This window comes from Caloenas nicobarica, chromosome 6 (assembly GCF_036013445.1).
Source record: "Caloenas nicobarica isolate bCalNic1 chromosome 6, bCalNic1.hap1, whole genome shotgun sequence".
Classification (NCBI taxonomy): domain Eukaryota; kingdom Metazoa; phylum Chordata; class Aves; order Columbiformes; family Columbidae; genus Caloenas; species Caloenas nicobarica.
The window spans coordinates 9,132,604-9,153,835 of NC_088250.1; the positions used below are offsets into that span (position 1 = coordinate 9,132,604).

The following is a 21,232-nucleotide window of genomic DNA, read 5'->3' on the forward strand; positions in this document are numbered from 1 at the left end:
GATCAGTGTTTAAATGTGATTTCTGCAGCTGACTGGTTGCACAACTCCACAAACCTCTTCCTTAACCACACTTGAGCTCCACATCCTGTAAATGACTGCGGTGAAAATCCTTTTGTTCAGCTCTGCTGTGGGGCTGAACTACTGTTTGAGAAGAACAGTGAAAATTTGGGGGGAAAAAAAAGCCGTAGACTTGTCAATTCACCTGCCAAACTTTTTTAGTTTTGACCTATAACTGAATCAAAGTCATTTTTACCCATCATTTGAGCAGTGCCATTCACTGAAAGCGAAACCAACCTTTCACACTTCAGCTCTTTTATCTTGCCGTCAGTGCTTCCAAAAGTCTTGTACTTCTCAGCGTGCTTTTACTATTACATAGCAGTGTCTCAAAGCTTGTGTAAACACTGTCCTCAGTAATTATCAGCCAAACCGAAACACAGGAAGGCTTATGTTATTTTCAGGCTTGTTATTTGCTCCTAAAATCTCATGTAATTTTCCTTCCTGCATAGATAATACTTGGATTTTAATAGTATGCATACCAAGACAGGTGTGATTTACAATGCATCTTATAATTCATTTGGGGTGCTATTTGAACATTCCAGACAAGCTCTGGGACACATTGATATGACAAACGTAACTGATATATTTTCATTGCTGTTTTACAGATATGGTCGTTCATTTTAATTTCCTGGCCTGTGGTGGTTTTCATAATTTTGGCCATTATCCGTCTCAGATTCCCTCCAGAACCACAGCCAAACTGTAAGTAACTGGTTTCGTTTTACGTCTTTGGGGTTTAGTTCTCATTTCGGTGACTAATGTGTTAATTTGATGCATTTTGTTACTTTTACAAATTTGGTTCTTTGTAGTTTCCAGTGGAGATTTCCTGGGATGCAGCATGCTGTAAATAAAATGCCTGTGTTCCTCTGAGGTTGTTCCTGTTTATTTTTTCAAATTAATTTTATAATTAGAAAACAATTTTAAAGAACTGTCTTATCAAGGTGCACTCGGATACTGCTGCTGCAGACAGCAAAGTAAATTTACATGATAAATTGAGGTACAAGAGTGCAGCTGGGGGAGATCCTGTTCATTAAAATAAGGGTATAGGCTTCAAGTGGGATTATGGAGGGGAGGTAACAAGCATGATGTTGGTCAACATCAAAGATATTACCTTGTGTGCTACAGGCAAAAAGCACCTATTCAGGCAGCTACTACTAAGGCTCAGCTGAAGGGCGTTTGTCTCCTGTGACCTGAGGGAGTATGGAAGTCCTTTCTAGCAAGTCAAAGAGCAGGTCTTTGGGTGGGTGTGTAGTTGGTGGTGGTTAAATGGATGATGAGTTTGCACAAGCTGTTTTTTACTTGCAAGCCATGTTTTCTGCGTCAGGAGGATGTGTCTGTATCTACAGCATGGGTACGCTTGAATCTGCTCTAAAAGACTTACACTGATTTCGTGAGCCCTTATCACGATCAGAAGCAGCATGTCCCCAGCCCTGGGCGTGTTTGTTCATGAAGTTGTATGGTAAAGCAGAGCACAAAGTTTATCCAGTGGGAAGCCTTTTTCCCTTCCACAAAGTTAATTTTTGCGTTGGATCGGATCCCTGATTCTGCTCTCCATGGCCTCAGAAGTGCAGTCCCAAGTGAGATGAAAGGAGAGGTTGAAAGGGCTGAGCCCCTGTTTTCAGTGATGGCCTACCAGTGTGTTGGGAGAAATCAACTGTGGAGCTGCACTCTTTGTTATCTGCTCGTTAGAGGGTTTCCACGGTCTTATTGCAGGGACCATGAAAGTATAAGCAGGATTCTTGCTTCGCGTTGCACATCTGTTCTGCTGAATCCCATCCATGTGCTGCAGCACGAAGCTGATCAGAGAGCTCTTAGTGAGAGCCGTAGTTTCCCAGCACAGGGTAGGAGTTAGACCCTCAAAAATTATCCTTACTAAAATATTTGCAGCATGTAATTAGTAGAATAGACACCACACAGATGCCCTGCATTAAGCTGTCATCAGCAGGGCAAGAACAAAGCCCTGGTGTGGGTAATGTTGGATTTTTATATTTGGGGCATGGAAGACTGATGCAGGGGGAGAGGAGACAGTCTGGCAGCAGTGAGGACAAGCAGTTGGCTTCCAGTGTTTGTAGCTATCGTGTAAAATGTGGCCGTGAGGGATCTGCACTTCATGGTATGTATGTGCACTGGAAATGCTCGACCTGGTTAGTGTGATGTGTGTGATTCTTTGTTTAAAAAGTCTTTGTCTGTGTGATGTGTGAAAACGGACCACATTAACAAATACTGGATATACAGTTAGGATAATCTTTGAGAGCTTGCAGCCTGATCTGACTAAAGGTTTGTGAACCTAATTTTGTAGACGGGGTGGAAATCCAGAGTGAGCAACATTCTGAAAGTATCACAGGAAGTCTTTAATGGAGAAGGACATTCTTGGTCTGTTAGGGTGATCTTTTAACACCAAGCCCATCTGCTGTCAGCAAAAGGCCTTCTTTAGGCATGTTATGTATTTTAAATTCTCCCAAATTCCCTTGAACCAGTTGGAGCAGGCAAGATGGGACACGTACTTTGTGAAAACCCCAAGTGTGGAAGTGGCAGTTCTCCCACGCTTCTCCATTGGTTGTACTTCTTGTCCCTGATAAACTCGATAAGATGAATGTCAAGAGAACCAGCTCGATGGTAAAATATTTATTCTTTTACTCTACATGGCTATTATTTTGAATGTTTGTTTAATTGGAGCATGTTTGCTCTGGATGGTTTCATCTCTGAATTAATGGATTGGAAGGAAGGTTCTTAGGAACAGCCAGTAGCTTCATCAGTTGTGCTTTGCAGTATCTTTGGACGAGTTCCCTTTTCTTCCACAGATGAATTCTATTTTGGGACAAGTCTCAGTAAATATGCAAGTAGGTGTCTGTTTCTCTTAGAAGCAGATGATAGGAACTCTCTATTGCAAGAGAGGGTTTATGCTGTAAAATAATTGTTGTGATGTATTCTTGTGATGCAGATGTTCAGAGACCTTCTAAGAATCCCAAGGGGATGAAGAACGTTAACCAGAGCATCAAACAGCCAGTTCCTGCTACTTCCATAGTTAAACAAGAGTAGCCACTTGACAATTCCCCTCTTTTTTTTTTTTGAAAACTGGAAAAACGCATCAACTTTTTGCTTGAAAAGCAAAAGAGAAATCATTTGGGAACTTCCTTTTCTGGTGGGGAAAAAAAAATAGGGCAGATGGGCACATCTAGGAAAACTAGTACAGGAGGGAGTTTTTAGTTTATTTTGAATAGGAATAAAATCCACTTTGTGCTGAGTTCTAATGCCTTCCTTAAAAAAACATAATTGTTAAGAAGTGACAAGAAGCTGTTTCCAGTTCTGCTGTCAAGAAATGATTGCAGGTAGACCAAAGTCTGGAAGCACAGGCTCCACGTCACATGGACAGAATAAGCTACTCACATTCTGAGTTTTGAAGCCTTAGAGATAACTCCCCCCAGAAAATCTCAGTCTGTAAGCTTATCTCATAGATTCAGAGCCACAGAAATATCATGAAATCTATTATTGGCTCAATTAAAATAGCTCAAATTTGAGACAGTAAGTTCTTTTGAATGTTTATTAGACATCCTTCAATAGATTGAGGATTTTGTAGAGAAATTACCTAGCACATATCAGTCAAGAATGACCAAGTTGCAAGAGTTTCCTGCAAGAGCAAGTCGCTTGCTTTGAATTATATTTGTGTAGCACCGAATGCAATGAGAGTTTGTGCCAGACTGGACTTGGAAGGGAAATGACATGCCAAATAAATGTCACCTGTCAAGAGGATGCTCATGGGAAAACTAAGAACTGAGGAAAACAAGGAGCTGAAATCCATCTAATATATAATCTTTTTCACAACTAAAGCATCTAGGAGGGAAAAAAAAAAAAAAACAACCAAAAAACAGAAAAAAAACCCCAAACCAAACACAACACCTCTCTTCTTTCTCCCAGACCTCTGTTTGATGATGTATTTCAAGGTAAGCAGAGATTCTTGTCAGGAGAAATGAAGAAGAGATTTCTCTCTTTCTGGATACCCAGTTTCTGTGATGATCTGAGAGTCTAACCAAACAAAATCCCAGTCCAGTTTACTATGCACATCACAGTTGTGGCTTTTGACCTCTTTATTACAGCCTTTAAATTTGCTAGAAGGTATTCCGATGTGTTTTATGGTATCCGTGTGGAATAGGAAGCTCTGGATTGGAAGCCTGCAGCATGAAAGCCAGTGAACTGGGTTTGATGGTATCTTTCAATCTTTTGTGCCTGTATCACCTGTTTTCTAGAGTGAGTAGGGACTAAAGTCACTACGGGTTTTTGCAAGGTATGGGAGTTGTGTACGAGATACAATCTGTCCCTCAGGGCTCAACCCACTCAGTCTACAGAGAAGCCCAATTACACTCCTTGCTTTAACAAGCCCTGCGACACCCTGTCACGTCTTCCCTGCCCACCTTCTTCCCTGTCTGTTCTCCATCTCTCTCCTCCTGCCAGTTTGGGCTCGTCATTATTCTCCATAGAAGCTCTCTTGGGTGTGGTTGGTTGTCCACTCATTCACAAACCCTTCTCTTCAGTGCTACGGAGAGGATGTGGTAGAAGCCTTGCTCTCACGTTAGACCCGGGGCTCTGCTCCCCCGCCTTTCCACGGGACAGCCCATGGGCTGTGAAAACTATGCCCCTTTCACAGATATTTATCTTTCTTCATGGAAGGAAGCTGTGCACTATCCTTCCTCTGTGATACCATCCCGGAGATGAGAAAGCTCTGGAAAGATGGGCCTGGCCTTAAAATCCACCAAATCTTTTCTGCCAAGGAATTTGTCAAACTCTTCTCAGTGAACCACATCTTACTCTTTACCTCTGCCTAGAATGTCCACCTACATTTCTTCAAGCCCATGGAGATGCCTTCAGGGTGTATTGCATTCTCTTGGAGACATTCTACAAGACTGCTCTTTACAGCCAATATTCTGGGGCAATATCGTAATAGTTGTGCACTACATTGTTTTGCAGGACCAGCATAGCTGTTGAGGTCCGGTTTAGAGCCAGAGCTGTGTGGTGCAATGCTATGTAGGAGCAGATACTCATACTCTTCTCTCATTCTTGGCTCCAGTGCTCCTGGGAGAGGATCCAGGATAGGAGGATCTCTGAGCTATACTCCATTCAGTCTTACTGTGATTAGTAGCCAGAATTTGACCAGGTCCAGAATTGGTTGGAAAAATCAGTGTGAGTCACAGAGCACAGATCTGAGATGCCTTAGGAGAGTGGCTGTGACTTATACCTGCAGGCGGAGCTTTCCTGTGACTTCTGTGCTGAGCACTATTGCCATGTTAGAGGTAACTGAGACATGAGTTACCCTGGGCAGGGCAGTGTCAGAAAAAGGAGGAGGATGCTCTATATTGCTTAAAAGAAAAGGATAAATGTAGATGTTAATCCCATACCACTGGGGAAGCAGATAATGCAGCTGGTTGTGGTGGGTGCAAAGTGTCTGTTCTGCCTGTCACATTCCATCCTTGTCACCCATGCATGTCGCCGCCCCGCTGGCTGTTGCAGCAGTGTGCTGGTAGATGCCTTCAGAGGGCTCCTGCCCTGTGGGTCTGCATAACTAAGGACCTCAAACCACTCTTAGCTCTGACAGATAGTTCCCTTGCCTCAATCCCAGTGTGTTGCCCTGATGGAGGAATGTTCACACTAATCTTGTCCCACAGTTAATAGAGAAGGACCTTGAGCTGGGTTGATTCTCCATGTGAGTGATGGGGCAGATGGCATGGAGCAAGGTGAGCCACAGCACTGTCCTTCCTCTGAGATACCATACTGGACATCAGAAAGGTCTAAAAAGATGCTTCCACTTTAAAGGAGTTTGCTTCATAGTTGGAAGAACCTGAACTCATGTCTTTTCCCAGTAGTGTGGAAAAATTAATAGGTTCTCATGCTAATTACAGGGAGTTGAGACAGTGACACAGGCCACTCCATTAATTTGGATACGTCATGGAGATTTATGCAAGACATAATCCACTCCAAGGGTTCAGCCTACTCTATACTGACAAGCACACATCAGACTCCCAGCTCTCCTTTACCATTTGCCTGTGGTGGAGCAGCCCTACTCTTCCTTTTCCTTTACACTGCTGTCTTAATTTTCCTCCCATTCTTTTCTGTCACTTTTCTCCCCTTTTTGCACAACCCAACACCATATTTTTGTCCGTGTTCAACTGCAGTGTGATTAGCAAAATAGCCTCATTAGGTCCCTCCTTGCTTTGATATGAACTTCGTTTTGTTTCATTCTATTGAGCTGCTGTTGTGCCAGGGAGCAGGTTGCCATACAACACTGTTTCATTGACACGATGCTGAAGGAGGGTATGAATTACATTAATTATCCCCACATTTGCTGGAATAGACCTATATGTTGATCTCTTTGCACACATAAGCAATGTGCAACCATACAGTTCCCAGTGAGTTGTCCAAGCTCCTACTTAGCTGAGACCCACAGCCTAAACAGCGCTGTGATGTTTATAATGCCTCTCTTTCCATAAATCTCTACACCTCCATTCTTTCCTCAGAGTCTTCCGCCTTGTGAGGTGTGACTGAGGGATGTTTAGAATTGGAGACAGGAACTCCTGAGTTACCAGCATTTTTTCCTCCCTACTGAATTAGAACAGGGCCTTGGGGCAGTCGCTTAGTTCTAATTGACTTCCTGAAGCATCTGAATCCACATGCTGGGACCTAGAAGCAGGGAAGTATTCTTCCAAAGGTACTGAGCAATTTGGCTTGCACTGACGTTAGCAGTTATTGATGTCTGTGTTTCTGGAACGGTCACTTTTTTTAAAAGAATCTAAACCTGAACTCTAGAGACTACCTGGATGCACTCAGCATTGAAATACACTGGCTTAGTAAATACAGCTTTTGTGCGTTTTTTTTTTTTTTTTCCTGGAGTCTAGGTATGGATTTAGGCTTTTAGGATCCAGTTTCTAGCAAGGAAATGTTCTGACTCTCTTCTTAGGTCCTGTTTGTGCCGTGCCCTGCTGCTCCTACGCACAAGAGCAAGGTGGCTGTTATTACAACAAGGCTAAGTTAGCCTTGTCTGCGTTAAATATTGTTTGAAAAAAGCTCTGTAGGAAAAGGGCTAGTGTACAGTTCCTCCTCTCTCATGGTGTATTTGTGCTTCTGTCGGTGGTGCATCCTTCCCCAATGCAGTCAGCCCTCCCCATCAGCTCTGCCTGCGGTGCAGACATCAGTCTGTCACTTCCCCATCTTGACCTGAATTTGCAATACCCCTTAGAAGGTTTTAATCTCCCTCACTTTGTTCTTTGCGTTTGGTTTGTGGGTTCTTTCTCCTCCCTTTACACCTGCTGCTTCTCCTGCTCCTTTGAAATTTTTATACTCTCTTGTCTTTAAGATCTCCCTCATCAGTACATGAACCCAATGCATTCAGATTCAATTGTCGATTTTTTTAAAATTTATTAAATAAGAGGGCAGAAGGTGAAGGTCTGTGGGTGAGCAAAACTAGCTTGCCTAGTCTTAATAAGCATGGAAGTAGTTGCAGTCTGCACTGGGCTGGTTGTCTTATTTGCAGAGCCTGAAATGCTTGAGGGAAGAATTAGGCGATGAAATGCTTCCTCTGTTTTGAGGCCACCAACACAGGGAGGAGCCTTGCGGTGAGTTGCCTGCTGCTTCAGACAGCTGAGGACATCGTGTTATTGGGATACTCGAGAAAACAGATGTTATTGCTGTAAAGATGAAAAATGCAGGCTCTTGAATCTCACCCAGCCACACTGGGCTTCTGGGCGGGCAGGGGTTGAAAGGAGTTATCTGGGGTCCTGCTAAGCTTATATTTAGGAAAAAAGGATCCGGGTAATGGGCGCGTGACTTGAAAATCAGGATAGGCTATGCGTTACCCAAGAGAACCGGTGCGTGTGTAATAGATGCTCACAACACTTTTGTTACATAATGATTTCTATATGGGAAAAAAAAAAAATTAGGGTTGAGGAAAAGGGGGCCAGGGATGCTTAAAGCATAACAGGAAGGCAGTGGAGAAATGTGTGTGCTCCAGGGACTGTGAGACACATTGTCTCTGATAGAATAGATACTGAGGGTGTTTGGTGACTTGCAACTTTGCAGTGAGCTCAGGGAATTTCTTTCAGTGCTGTCTGCTCAACAGGTTGAACTATGGAGGTAATGGCAGTTCTGCTGGCTGGCCAAAACAGGGTGAAAGAAATCGCCTGCTGGCTCCAGAGTGGTTTTAAAAATCTGCTCTGTGATATGAAAGGCAACAGTGTAGGGACAGTGGGAGTGCAAATACCAAACCCTTAGCTCTGATCCAGTATGGCTCTTAAGTACGTGTTTGACCTGACATCCGAGTAATCCCATTAAAATCAGTAGGGCTAATCACTGCTCTGCTATGGGCTTTGGACACACTGAACAAGATTTGGCCTGTACTGCTCCTCACCCCCTCCCCCCTCCATTTTTTTTTCCCCTTTTTTTCCTCCCTTTTTTTTTAAGTGCATGAAGCTTTCTCACCATGTCACAGCAATATAAGTGTCATGGCGATTAAATACTCTTTTTTTTTTTTTCATAGATAAGGAATAGGCCAGCTGGCTATTTGGACCATTTTCCATGTGTTTATGAAAAATACCCTGCTTCAAAATTAATACTGTTCCATAAATTTAATGGTTGGGTTTAGTTTTTGGAGAGAGTCCTAGCGTTGTCATAAACCTTTCTATTAAAGATAGGCAGTGTATGTTGCTATTCAGAAATAGATGAGAACAAAGCTGGAAATGGGCAGTTGCATGTGGTTGAAGAGAAACAACATTGTCATCACATCATGAAACAGTCATGTTTGTCTTTTTGACTGTTTAACCAAAGGAAAGGAATAAAGTTGAATGCTGTGTGACTATGGGAAAAACTAGAAAGGAAGTGAGAAGGTCGTGTGTACAAATATAAACATTTTGCTTAGAAAACTGGAAGTATATCACTGTAGCAGTAAATATTTTCATTATGTTTTGTAATGTTTTAGATAAACGTAAATCACAGCTGATAAAAAGTCAGAATAGCCACTCTGGGTTAGAGCTCCTCCTACATGTAGGAATGCAATGCACAGGGTGTTCCTTCCACTGTGAAAAATCGTCAAGGTTTTAAGGTTTCTCCAGCCAGAAGCTGAATGGGTTGCACCCAAGTGCTCATATTTATTAGCCACTGGGAAATCTATTTTTGTGAATTCATCTAATACTTTTTAAAATGAACATCCACTTTTCAGCATACGCCACCATGTAGCAGTGAGTTCCACAACACTTTGATATCTGTTTCAAATGGTACTTTCTGTTCCTTTTGTCTGCTGCCTCATGATCTCACTGTGTTTCTTTGTCCGTGTTGTGAGGAATGATCATTTACTCACCCTTTTCATGACTGATCATGATCATATTTATTTCTCTATCAAACCATTTTTTGGCCATCTTTTTCTTTGCTGAAGAGTCCCAGTTATTAAGTCTCTTTGTGTGATTTAGCAATGATGGAATGCATTTTCAATTAAACACAATACTTCCTAATGAAGTCGTTTGCTCATTAATACCTTTAATTCACCAGTGGGGGAGTTGAGATTTGTATGGATTCTTTATGAACTATGGAAGGAATTAATGCATGAGGTATGTGCAGTACCAGAGTGTGTGAAATCTGAGCCAAGAGAATTTTTTTCATGCCCAAGGAGGGGCAGTGATAGAACACTAAACTATGGGTGGATAGAAAATAGAAAAGCTTAGCATGCTTTTTAAAATTGGTGGTAAAGGGAGAAGCGAATACAGTTAATGTACCCAAATTTATTTAAGAAGTAGCTATTCATAGTGGACATCCTCTATCTTTGATATTAATAGAATAGAATATACATTTTGCCTGGTTTTGCAGGCTGGATGGCAGAGCTTGGTAGGAAACCCTGAAACCAGAAATATAGTGTGGTCAGAAGAGGGAGAAGGAATGCATGGGTGACTTTTTGAAAGCCAAAGATATGGCCCATGTAGTTCCATTGTATTTAAGGGGATTTGCATGTTGGAATTCTGAGGCCGCAGTATAGTCAGTGTTTATCAGAGCAGCAGAGCTGAGACTGGGGAATGGAGGGAAAGGGAAGTCCTTTGCACACTGAGTGAACTGGTTGCTGGTTTACACAAGGGATGTGGCTGGTGTAAACTAGAGTGTAACTTGTACTGGATGTGGACGTAGTCCTGTCTTTATACCCTTGTTCCATGCACAGCAGTGATAATAAATGCAAGCAGTGATAACCTGAAAATACTCCTTATTTCCTTTGTTTTGCTCCAGTGTGGGCATTCATGCTGCCGATGGGGGTGGCATGGGGGTCTGTGTTCATGGTGCTGTGCCTGGAGTCTGCCGAAATGCGCAGTTCCTTGAGATGAACGGTTGGATTTGGCTAATGCAAATGCCTGAAACCTCAGTGCGATGAAAGAAGGAAAATCAATGTGGCAACGTAAAACATGGTCCATTTAGATTTAAACGTTTCAGTCAATTTCAATTAATCTTATAGATCGTAGTGGAATAATAATTTTCATCTGTCTTGTATGACATCTATTATTACTCTGACATTTTTCATCGTTATTATACGAGGCACCTTTACCTGAAGAAAACAAAATGTTTTGCTCCTGTTGAAGGGAAGCAGGCTGGAATCTACAACATTCAGGGAAATAAGACAAATGAATTTTCCTCATTTTATTCTGAATGAAAGCAAATGCAGAAATGCCACAATTTCCAGTGTCATACCTGTATTTATTGTAGGTGTCTTGTGTTTATTATTACTGCTGTGCATGCTTTATTTCTTGTCAGCTCTTGGAGATGTGGCTGGCCTGGCTAGATGCTCCTGAGCAGGGAGAACCAGCCAGCCCATGCAGCACTGAGCCCTTGGCTTCTCCTGCCCTTTGGGGAGGAGAATCTTCAGATTCAGTGCCCTTCTTCCAGTGGTGACACAAAATGAAAGCTCTCAGTAAGACGAGACAGCAAAAGCCTCTGTGCTTGGGATTCTTCTACTGGCAAGCCCTGAAGTCAGTCTTTACTAACACGATACAAACCTGGGCTCACATTTTGGTTGCAGACAAGCCAGCTTGATGAGAAATGTGCTGGTGACCTCTCAGCTCAGACATGGGGCAGCAGTGGGGGCAGTGGTCTCTCCCTCCTGGCTCATAGGTGGTGTAGTGACACCCTCCACAGGTAACTGTCATTTTAGGAAATGAAGAGATTTAAAGCTAAATGCAGTGGGGAGAATGAAAAATGATGTCTATGTTGTGGATTTGCTGTATTGTGTGACGTGGCATGATAAAGTTGGGGACTACAGGGCTAGGGAAATCCATATTCCTTGGATGTGGCATTGCCATAGACTTTGATGGGAGAAGGAGCTCCCTTCTGCAGCGTGTGGAAGACTGAGGGGATTCCCAACAATAGAAATACTATGGAAGTCACTAATGGTGGTGTTATGTTTCAGATTGTAAAACTGTCCCCATTGAAAGACTGTCCTTTAAAATTTGCGTACTCTTTACAACTTTCCTTCAATAATGTTTCACAGCTAGTGCTTATGTAGTGTACTGATGTGGTGGATGTGCTGGATAAACCTCAGCCAAGGGGAGGGACAGGTAGTTCTCAGTGTCTCCTTGAAGCGACACAGGGAGTCAGGAGCCAGCTTCCTTCCCAGCCGTCCCTGCAGCGGCGTACAGGGCTGACGCAGGTGGTGGACGTGGATGTGTGGGCAGAGCAGCTCGCGTGGCTCCGTGGAGTCGCGTCTCCTTGCCACGAGCAAGTGGACGGAGGGCGGGAGGATGGAGCAGGGAGCGCCTTAATCTCTTGACTCACCTTCTCATCAGCAAATTCCTTCCTTTGCAGGGTCAGAAGGAGTTGCAGGGGAGAGCTCTGAGGGTAGGCTGTATGTCTGGGGGTTGGATTCCCAAACCAGCTGTGCTTCCTCCACAGTGCCCTGTGCTCTGCTCTGCTTTCAGGCACCCTGGCCAGGGGCAGCACAGCCAGAAGCTGAGCTTCCTGTGGCTGTGCTGCTCAGCTTCTATTAAATTCTAATAAATCGAGTTGTTGGCCTGAAGGACGTGATTTTTCAAGGCGGTACGAACAGGGGGACAAGTGCTTGGTGGTTCTGGTGGTGGTGAGGTTTAGTGCTTGTTATCTGGGAGTGACAGACCTGTCACACTAGGCTGGCCACTGTGTTCTTGGCTTGGCGGGGCAATAGCATAAAGAAGGCAGTATGCACAGCGTGGCTCCCTCAATACCATCAGCTTGCCGTGCCAGAAAGCGTGGGTGGGATTCATCTCCCAGTGGCAGGTGTCTGCGGAAGGGATGCCTGCATCTGAACCAGGTCTTTAAATTGTCTTTGGAGTCATTGGAGAGCTCATCAATGCAGGCAGCAGAGCCAACGTGACAATTCATTTCATCCTGATGGATAAGCCTGTGTTGTGTTTGTGTGCTTGACAAAGAGCACAGTTGTGCTAGGTACTCAGGATTAAGAACCTGCGTAGATCCAACCTGCACCAAATGGGAATTTGGCACAGATATTTCAGATTTTTCTGTGTCATGGTCTTTCTTGAAAAACTGCCTTAATTCTCTAACTGCTGTCAGAGTCCAGGCCTTTTCCAGAAAAGTCCTCTCTGGCATTGCCATTGCTTTCGTGCCAAGAACATCGTGGGGTTACACCGGTTTGTGACTCAGTGATGGATCAGGCCCCATGGTTGTATCCAGATGCCAGCAAACTGCTCAGCATCTGGTGGGATTTGGCAGAGCCTCACTGAATACCTCAATCATATCGGGTCAATGATGTCCTCACAGGCATCACACCACCACCATGAGAGGCAGCACTTCCAAACTTCAGGTTACAAATTCCTGTCTCTGTGTTTCAGCCTGCTGTATCAAAAGGAAAAGAGCTGACATAATCACTTTGTTCTTATGCCGTACACCTTGCTGTGATACAGCAACTGATTGTTTAATTGTCCACTTAATTCAAAGTGTACCGCCTTTGAGTCCAATTTTAAAATTTGTTATTGCTGCTTATATCTCAAGGAAGTATCTTCCCCCACTCTGGATTCCACAGGATCTCTAGCGTAATTGTCTCTGTAAACATCTCACATCTCTCCAAAGACAGACAGGGCTCCCCAAGCTCCCAGCCCCATCCTTGTGTTCCCTACTCTGCTGTCCAGTTTGGAGTTCCACTGCTTCAGCTGCTCCACGTCTCCCAAGAGACATGAGCTTAATTCCTGGCCCTGTTTGTCCTTGATAGATATGGATAGCTCTGGAGGGTGTAGCCATTTCTCTCCTCGCTCCTGCCTGTCTCACTTCATTCTGGTCGTGCTCTCCATCCTGAACCTCATGGCTTCCCAGGTCTTTGAAGCTGCATTTTGGTAGAAACAATGACAAAGAGAGGTCTCTGGTGTGCATTTTTGGACTGGGGCTTGGGTCAGTTTCCTGCATGGGAATGAGGGTTATGGGAGATCAGAAGGAAGACGAGAGAAAAATGCCAGTGTGTGCAGAACACCATTATGCAGGGTTGTAACTGGTGATCACAAAAGGCAAATGTCCCGGGCGTGGTGGGGATATTCACACAAAGAAGCTTCCAGATTAAAGTGCCTTACTCTGAAGTTTCCCTCGTGGGCAGCTGACCTAATTACACTTCCAAACCTTTTGAGTGGCTTATGTTTGGTCCTTTGGCCCCAACACCAGAAAGACTGCTTGTAGGGACAGGAGAGATCTTTTACTCTCCCTGGTGCTCTGGGATGACCGGGAGCTGGCTCAGCCTGATGTGAACTGTGGTGGCCCGGGGATGCGGTGAGTGTTGGGGGAGCTTCCTACAGCATGTAGAGCTCCAGCCTTCTGCTCTGGCAGGGTATCATCTCCTTTAATTTTCTAGGGCAGTTCTCTGCTGAGATGTACAAGAGAATCACAACACCACTCAAAACAGGTGCCTTTGACTGCAGGTCTCAGTGATCCGCTGTGCCAGTTGCTCGCTGGCCCAAAGCACTGGGAGCTCTGGTGCTAAACTATACGCTTTTGCATTTTGACCCAAAAATGCAGTGCACACTCGTAGGTTGTGACCAGCCACGCTGAGGAAAGCTCAGGCAAGTCAGATCTCCTTCAAGGAGACTGACAGCCGTGTACTCCACCTGCAATCCCCTTTGGGAACACCTGTTTTTTGACCACAGCTATAATTAACAAATGTAGTACAAATGTAGTATTGTGTCTTTGTTGGATGGGTTAGAGATAGAACTGTGCCTGGGCAAGAGTCACAGGTCATCTTTGTAGTCTAAAGAGCAAGGTAATCAATTACCCCAAGCCCGCCTGCAGGCCTTTTGTGAATCTGGCTCCTTTCCATAGTAGAAATAATAGCAGTGTCCTTTGCCAGGTAATTTTCCAAATGATTATTTTAAATAATGTGTTGCTGTGATCCAGCAAAAGAGTTCTGAGATTTATTATAGCGTTTGTCAGTGAGAGGAAAAGCAGCCAGTGAACTCTGTGGGCTGGCAGTGAGCAGAGCAGGGCAAGTGGCACATAAAATACTAAAGTCTCTAATTGCTCAGGTCCACTCCGTGTTTGCAGAAATGAGAGACAGGGACATACACCTCACCCCTCAGCTCTGGCTGCCAGCATCACGTCACCAAGCAGATGGGATGGGAGCTGCTCTGAGATGGCAGGAGACACGCAGGGGGTGGTGGTGAAAGATTGCTCCTCTCCCTTCCCTGGGCAGGTGTGCACAAAAGCAAAGGAGCTTGTCTAGTCCTGGATCTGTATCCCTTTTCTTGTGGTAAAAGCTGAGCCAGAGCCCTGTTTTAACAGCCTGAAACTGAAGCTTGTGGCTTTGCATAGAAACTGATCCAACCAAGCCTTGGAGAACATGCTCTTAGGTGCTTCAGGTAGCTCTGGCCATGTGCCTGCTTTTATTTCATTTTTTTGAAGGTGGAATTAGGCTATCATAAACCTATGGTGCTTTTGTAATTTCTTGCCTGTTTCTTGCATTTTGGAGTGGATGAGGCACATCCGAAGTTGCTTTGGGACTAACAGGTTTTTTATAAACAAATAGTTTGGCTCTTTTTACTAATAAATAGCCTTTCATAGCTTTGTCAGTGTTGAGGAGGCACTTCTAGTGGGATTTGGCAGATAGTGCAACCAGGGTGGAGTGAAAGAGCCTCAGTAAAACTGAGAATCAGTCATGGTTTGGTAAGAAGAAACAGTGTATACTGATATAAACACATGGCAAAAAAAGTGCACATCTGCATCATAATAATGGCATTTTCTTTCTCCTCCTTCCTCCAGGTTATCTTGCGCCCCGAAACCTTCCTAGTGCAGGCTTCTTCCCGTTCCTGCAAACCGTGCTGTGTGATTCAGATGCCAGATGTAAAGGCACACCGTACACACCAGACGATCTGCTGCCAAGACTTAATGACATCTCATCTCTCAGACTGTAAGAGAATCTGAATATATCTTGGGGTTACAAGCTGTAAAGCAAAACTTGCTTTGAGGCGGAGGGAGCAGCAATGCGTGTGTGTATGTGCAAGTGTGTCCACAACAGAATTATCTCAGATATCTGAAGACCTAGAAATGAAAAGCTGGACTGCAACACGGGACATGTAAAAAATGTTCATATTAGGGACAGCTATCAGTAATGTGTCAGTTGGTCCAGGCTTGATAGTAGAAGTTTACTCCTTGAGAAAAATGCTTTTGCTCACCCAGGTCAGAGCAAAGAAGCTTTTTTTGCATGACTGTGGGTCTGGTCCTGCAGGGTGTCAGTGGATGAGACTTGCACCAAGAGCAGCCCAGTGTGCTGATCTGCCACTCTGGCCATCGGTTCAGGACTCTTTGGGTGGAAGTGGCAAATGATCCCCAACAGCTCTTGTTTGAGGTACACTCATTCTGGAGAAACTGCTCTCAGTAGATTCTCCAGGTGTCAACCAGAAATGAGCGTCCTCTCTGCAAGCCATCAAACGTATCAGGAAACAGATGAAAACGAAGCAACAGTTTTTGCCCACAAAAGCATGGAGAGTTGCAGCGTGGAGCTGGCTGGGCGTGTTTTGTTGGAATGCTGGTTTGTTGAATTTGAAATGTTCAGTGGAGGCATTTCAATTTCATTGATGTACCAGTGGAAGCGTTTGTTTTCAGACATGCCAGGCAGGGTTGTCTCTACATCCTGTGTGCCCAGTTCTTGCACACCCCTGGGGAACACGCTACCGTGAAGCCTGACTGGTTAATGGAGAGTTGAAAATCTGGGCATCTTGCATACAAGGTCCCTAGTTGCTTATGTTTGCTTTCAGGTGAGAGGCTGCTCCATAATGTCTATGTCAGAGCCTCGAAATCCCCCTTGGCCAGAGCTTGAGAGTCTGGAGAGCTAAGGTGGGCCCCATGCCTTCTACCAGAGAGCCCATCAGGCAGGATGGGGGATCCTCAGGTTGGTGGCTCCTCAGGGGTCCTCCTTAGTCAGTGCAGAGGGACTGACATGTCCTGGTCCAAGTCAATGGTCGGGATCTCTCCGTTGGTTAGTAGGAGACTGAGTGACTAAATATGTGGATGACTAAAGTTAAGCAAGGTGAATCCTAATAAAATTCAAGGTCACACAGCAGAATAGGGCAGAACCGCGCAGAGACTGGATGCCTGGATTCACAGCTCTTCACTGGTTTCTTCGGTGTCATTGTTTTTCCCTGAGCATGTTAAACAATGGTTAATTTGAAATGGTTATATTGAAATGAAGAAACAGGAACTTCTAGTGCCAAAGCTGGAGGTCTTCCATGGGTTTCAATAGCTACAAATCCTCCTTGCTTTCTGGTTTTGGCTTCTGTACAGCTATTTAGGAAATAACTTTTTTCCTGCCAACTGAAAATCAAAGGATTTGGCCAAACTATAGCTCAAGTCACATGAGTCATTAATAAGCATCTTAACCACTACTGATGCTAACAGTTGGCTGTGTGAAGTATCACACAACTATGTGGGTAGTATACCTACCCTTGTGTGGTCAATGTCAGCTTTAGAAATCTATTTTATGCAACAAGAAAAACGACCCAACTATTAAGTAGTCACAGCAAACCCAGCAGTATACAGCAGAATCTCAAACCTCAGCAGAAGGTAGATTGAGTAGGGGAAAGCTCCAGAAGCCAACATGAATAGATGCAGCTTTGCCTCAGGAGCAAAATCACCACGGGTGAGTTTGTCATGAAGGCAACGTATTTGAGCTGTGACCCTTCACTCTCTGGATATATTATTGTGTAATATTCTAGGGTTTGTAATATTCAGCAATTGCAGACTATTCTTTTTTGCCCCTCCCATTCCACAACTCACTGAAGCTCTTATTAAACAGTTTTATAACTTGCCCTGAAACTGCGTCTTACCAGTGGTCAGCAGAGAAAGCGGGAAAAGTTCTTCATCTTTGATTCTGTTCCTCAGAAGCCTTTACCAAGGTGTGCAAGTAATGGTTGCTTGAGATTTCCATTAATAAAAGGGAACAAAAACCAAGCTCAACACCATCATCTTCCACCCTTTCTTTTTCCTTCTAGTGAAATGTTTGGGAAGGATGAAGTAAGGTCCTGATGTCTTGAAGGATTTTGTGGTAGGGGCATGTGACCAGGTATTATAGCTTAGAGCCATTCCAGCTCTCTGCTCATTCCCAGGGTCATTAACAATGCCATAAGGTTCTGCACTGTTTCTTCTGCTGAGCATACACTGGTGGAGGACAGAATAGGACTTGATGCAATGAGGCCTTCTTTCCAGAAGTGGGAATTTTTAAAGATTTGACCCAATATGTATGTCAAGCCTTGCCTCTCCTTGGTGTCCCTGCAGAGCAGGCATGAATGCAGCCCTCTCCATCTGTTTCATGCCTGGAGTGTGTCCTGGTTTTGTTAAAAACAAGTTTCTCTTTTAGTGAATTTTTCGGTCAGCTAAAGTCTTCTTACAAACTGTGCTTTCCTGAAAGCTAGATACATGTTTGGGTAGCCATAGCAATGGAACGCAAGGTCACTGATAAGGATGGATACACATCCTGCGAGAGGGGCAACGAGAAGTAGTGAACTGAAACAGGTGACCAAAAATTGACCAACTAAGTATTCCATCCCATTCACGTGATACTTCATATAAAAGTGGGGGATCACGAGGATCTCGTCCTTGTCCTTGTGGCCGACATTGGGAGAGGACCTTGCGAGTCGTCCCTGCAAACTGAGACCTAGTGACAGACTGAATCCAGCTCCGGTTGGCTGCAGGGTCCAGTCCAGAACTTCGGGTGCCGGCCCCACATCTGCCGGAGCAGTTGCCGGGACTTTCAAGATCAGTTGTGTATATTTTGTATTATTTTCTCTATTTTTATTGGTAGCATTAGTAAAACATTTTTAATGTTTCCAACTCTCTTCTCTCTGTCCTTCTTTCCCTCCCAATCGCCTGTCCTTAGTGGGAAGCGGGGAGAGGGAGGGGCTGAAGGGGAAGGTGTGGGGGAAGAGGAGGTTAACAATACATCTGCCATGGTTTATTGTCACCCTGCAATCAAACCTCGACAAAGTGCTCCAGTTCATTTCCCCAGAATACACACCAGGGCTCTAGAAGGAACCAGACTTTTGCACAACGCAGGTTTCAACACACCTGCCATGAAATCCAGCTGCAGACCCATCTGAGTCATGGGTAGTTAAGTGTGTGCTTGATCATAAGAAACTGAGTTATTGCAGGGCTCTTCTAACTTTTTTCTCTTTTTTCCTTCCTTCCCCCAGTAAGCAAAGGAGCTCATCCAGTGTGACAAAGGACAACCAGCCATCACCATGGAGCGCAGAGGTTCCTAAAAGCAGGAATGCTTCACTGGGTAGGTTATTCACTGTTCTGCAGAGTTCTGGTCTTTAAAGGCTGATCTTTTGAAGATCTGTGGACAGAGATGCAATTACTAGAGCACTGCTAGGATGATTTATGTGTTCTATACAGGCACGTGACCATGGCTGTGACATTAGTGTAAATGCTTGGGAATAATTACAAGAAGCCGTCCGTAAAAAAGACTACCAGAATTTCACCAAGTAACCAGGATTCAATTGTTGTGCTTTACAGAAGTAATGTGAGATTGCGGACTGTTTGGACATTAATTAAAGACCTGGCTATTTATGGAATATTGCCCTTTTACTGCCCACAAATTGTCCATAAACAGCTTATGATTTTTTCAAATGTATTTCTTATTCACAGTTATCCAACAAATAAGTCTTCTGTGCCACAGTGGATATTTATTGTTCGTGATGTTCTCCTCTGATGTGATTCTCTTTCTTGAAGGAACTTTCAGACGTAAATTTTCCATAAATCATTACAACTACCATTTATTGATGGTAATGGCTAGTACTATCCACAAGCCACTGTGATGGATAGTCCTTTCTCCAAGGGAGCTCACAGTCAAACAAATGATTACAAATTTGCATTCTGTGACTGTTCTGCCCCAGCTGTTCACTGTTCCAATTAGCATTCCTGCCAATGCACTCAGTCCTTTGTGTATGGGCAAAAAAAGGCAGAACACAAAAGGAACTGAATGCAGAGACATGGGGAAAATAATAGTCAATGAACTGTTATGGGAACTATCAATGCATGTTGATGACCGTGGATGGTCAGGAAGGAACTCAGTTCTACATCTGGAGAGTTGCCCTTACAGGGCTGCTGGCTTGATCTGCCATGGGCTTCCTTGTAAGGCCACCCATGTCTCCTCCTGCATGGGGGAGCTGCAGGACTGGAGAAAACAGGTGGAAATTAATGTTCAACTGCAAGCAGATAAATGCATTTATTTCCTTCTGTAACTTCTTAAAAATTAGAATGTAATCCAAGATTTAATTACATCAGAAAAAACCTTACATAAGTAATTACAGAATGCCATTGGCTGTACCTTTGGAAATAGATTAATAATGATGGCATGCCCAAATCTGTAGTTGGCTATCTTGTGTCATGGTTTGATGAAGCAAAGTGGTTAAAAGACATTAAGTAAAATACGGTGTTTCAAACTGTTATTGCAGCATTTGGGGATTTGGTATCTTATGGAGAAAAAACCCTTCAGAATATTTCATCATCATCCAACTTGACTTCCAACATCAACATGTTCAACAAAATCCTCCATTTTGGGAAGGTAGGTCTGTATTTGCATAATAGCTGAGTGTGAGCATTTATGTATAGTCACATTTAAAGAGTTAGGAGCTCAAAGTACCAACATACAGCTTTTATTGCTTTTGGATCTCCTCAATTATGTGAATGTGCTTTATTTTGGGAAGAGGAAAACAGTTATTGTGGGTAGATTTTTAAGCTCTGTGGTAAGTTTCTTGCCTTCTAAGCAGAAACCAGGTAAACCAGACACCTTGGGACATAATACTGTGAATTCCCAAATATGGCCACACACAATACCCTGAGATATATTTTGCTCAAAACTTGTTCAGAGTGTGTTTTCTTCCACGTGAAAATAAAGACACGATGTTACAGGCTTTGCCATTTAATTTGTTATTTGCTCGCAATACTCCTGCAGCGGCATCACAGGCACTGTGTGTGTATTATGTAGGTAATTGATTACATGTAGTAACAACTCCCTTTGTAACAGGAAGTTGGTACCATGTAATGGACACCAGTATGCTTATGTTTTTGTATTAAGGCCTACAAACGCTTACGCACACATTTCTCTTTACATGAGGAGTTTGAGGGATTTCAGTGACACTGTTCACCTGCTAGAATTCTCTGTGTGTAAGTGCTTGTAATGACAATACTTTTCAGATGTCTCTACTACCCCTTGAATTCTCATCACTGTTTAAAACTCTCTCAAACAGAGTAGAGCTTTAAAGCTACCTTTAACATTATGTCTTGTTTTTAGAGCCAGAGCCAGTATTCACCAGCAGCAAATCTCAAAGTCATTCTGTGTGAGGTCTTGTCACGATATATCGCACATCCCAATCTCACTGAAGAGAAGATGGCAGCCAATATCCACCGGACGTTCTGCTTTACTGATTTGTCACTTTTAGAGTCATTTACCCAAGAGTTCAGAAGTCAACTCTCTCAGGTGAGTGCCTGGGACCTTTCCTATATCTGCAGCTGGTAGCTGTGTTAGTCACACACCTTATTGCAGTGTTAGGGAGATAGAATGTGACTCCACCTGCCTAGGAGTTGCTCATCTCTATACCAAAGTGCGTGTAGTGCATGATGAGGCTGAGCTAATTTTCGTGAATGGGATTAGTCCAGAGACCTTAGTGCTGAGAACACAGCTCGGAAAGGCAGGGACATCCAG

At 43.8% G+C, this 21,232-nt stretch overlaps 1 protein-coding gene across 2 annotated transcripts in view; it reads left to right on the forward strand.

Moving 5' to 3' along the window:
• The window catches only part of ABCA12 (ATP binding cassette subfamily A member 12), an 86,918-nt gene that overhangs the window by 4,011 nt on the left and 61,675 nt on the right, over positions 1 to 21,232 (forward strand). For both annotated transcript variants that reach the window (XR_010606383.1, XM_065637541.1), the window contains exons 2-6: positions 663 to 756; positions 15,292 to 15,439; positions 18,717 to 18,805; positions 19,983 to 20,092; positions 20,822 to 21,007. Coding sequence is in view for 1 of the 2 variants with exons in the window: in XM_065637541.1 (XP_065493613.1) it covers positions 663 to 756; positions 15,292 to 15,439; positions 18,717 to 18,805; positions 19,983 to 20,092; positions 20,822 to 21,007 (627 nt within the window). In the remaining variant the exon portion in view is untranslated. The remainder of the gene's footprint in view (positions 1 to 662; positions 757 to 15,291; positions 15,440 to 18,716; positions 18,806 to 19,982; positions 20,093 to 20,821; positions 21,008 to 21,232) is intronic.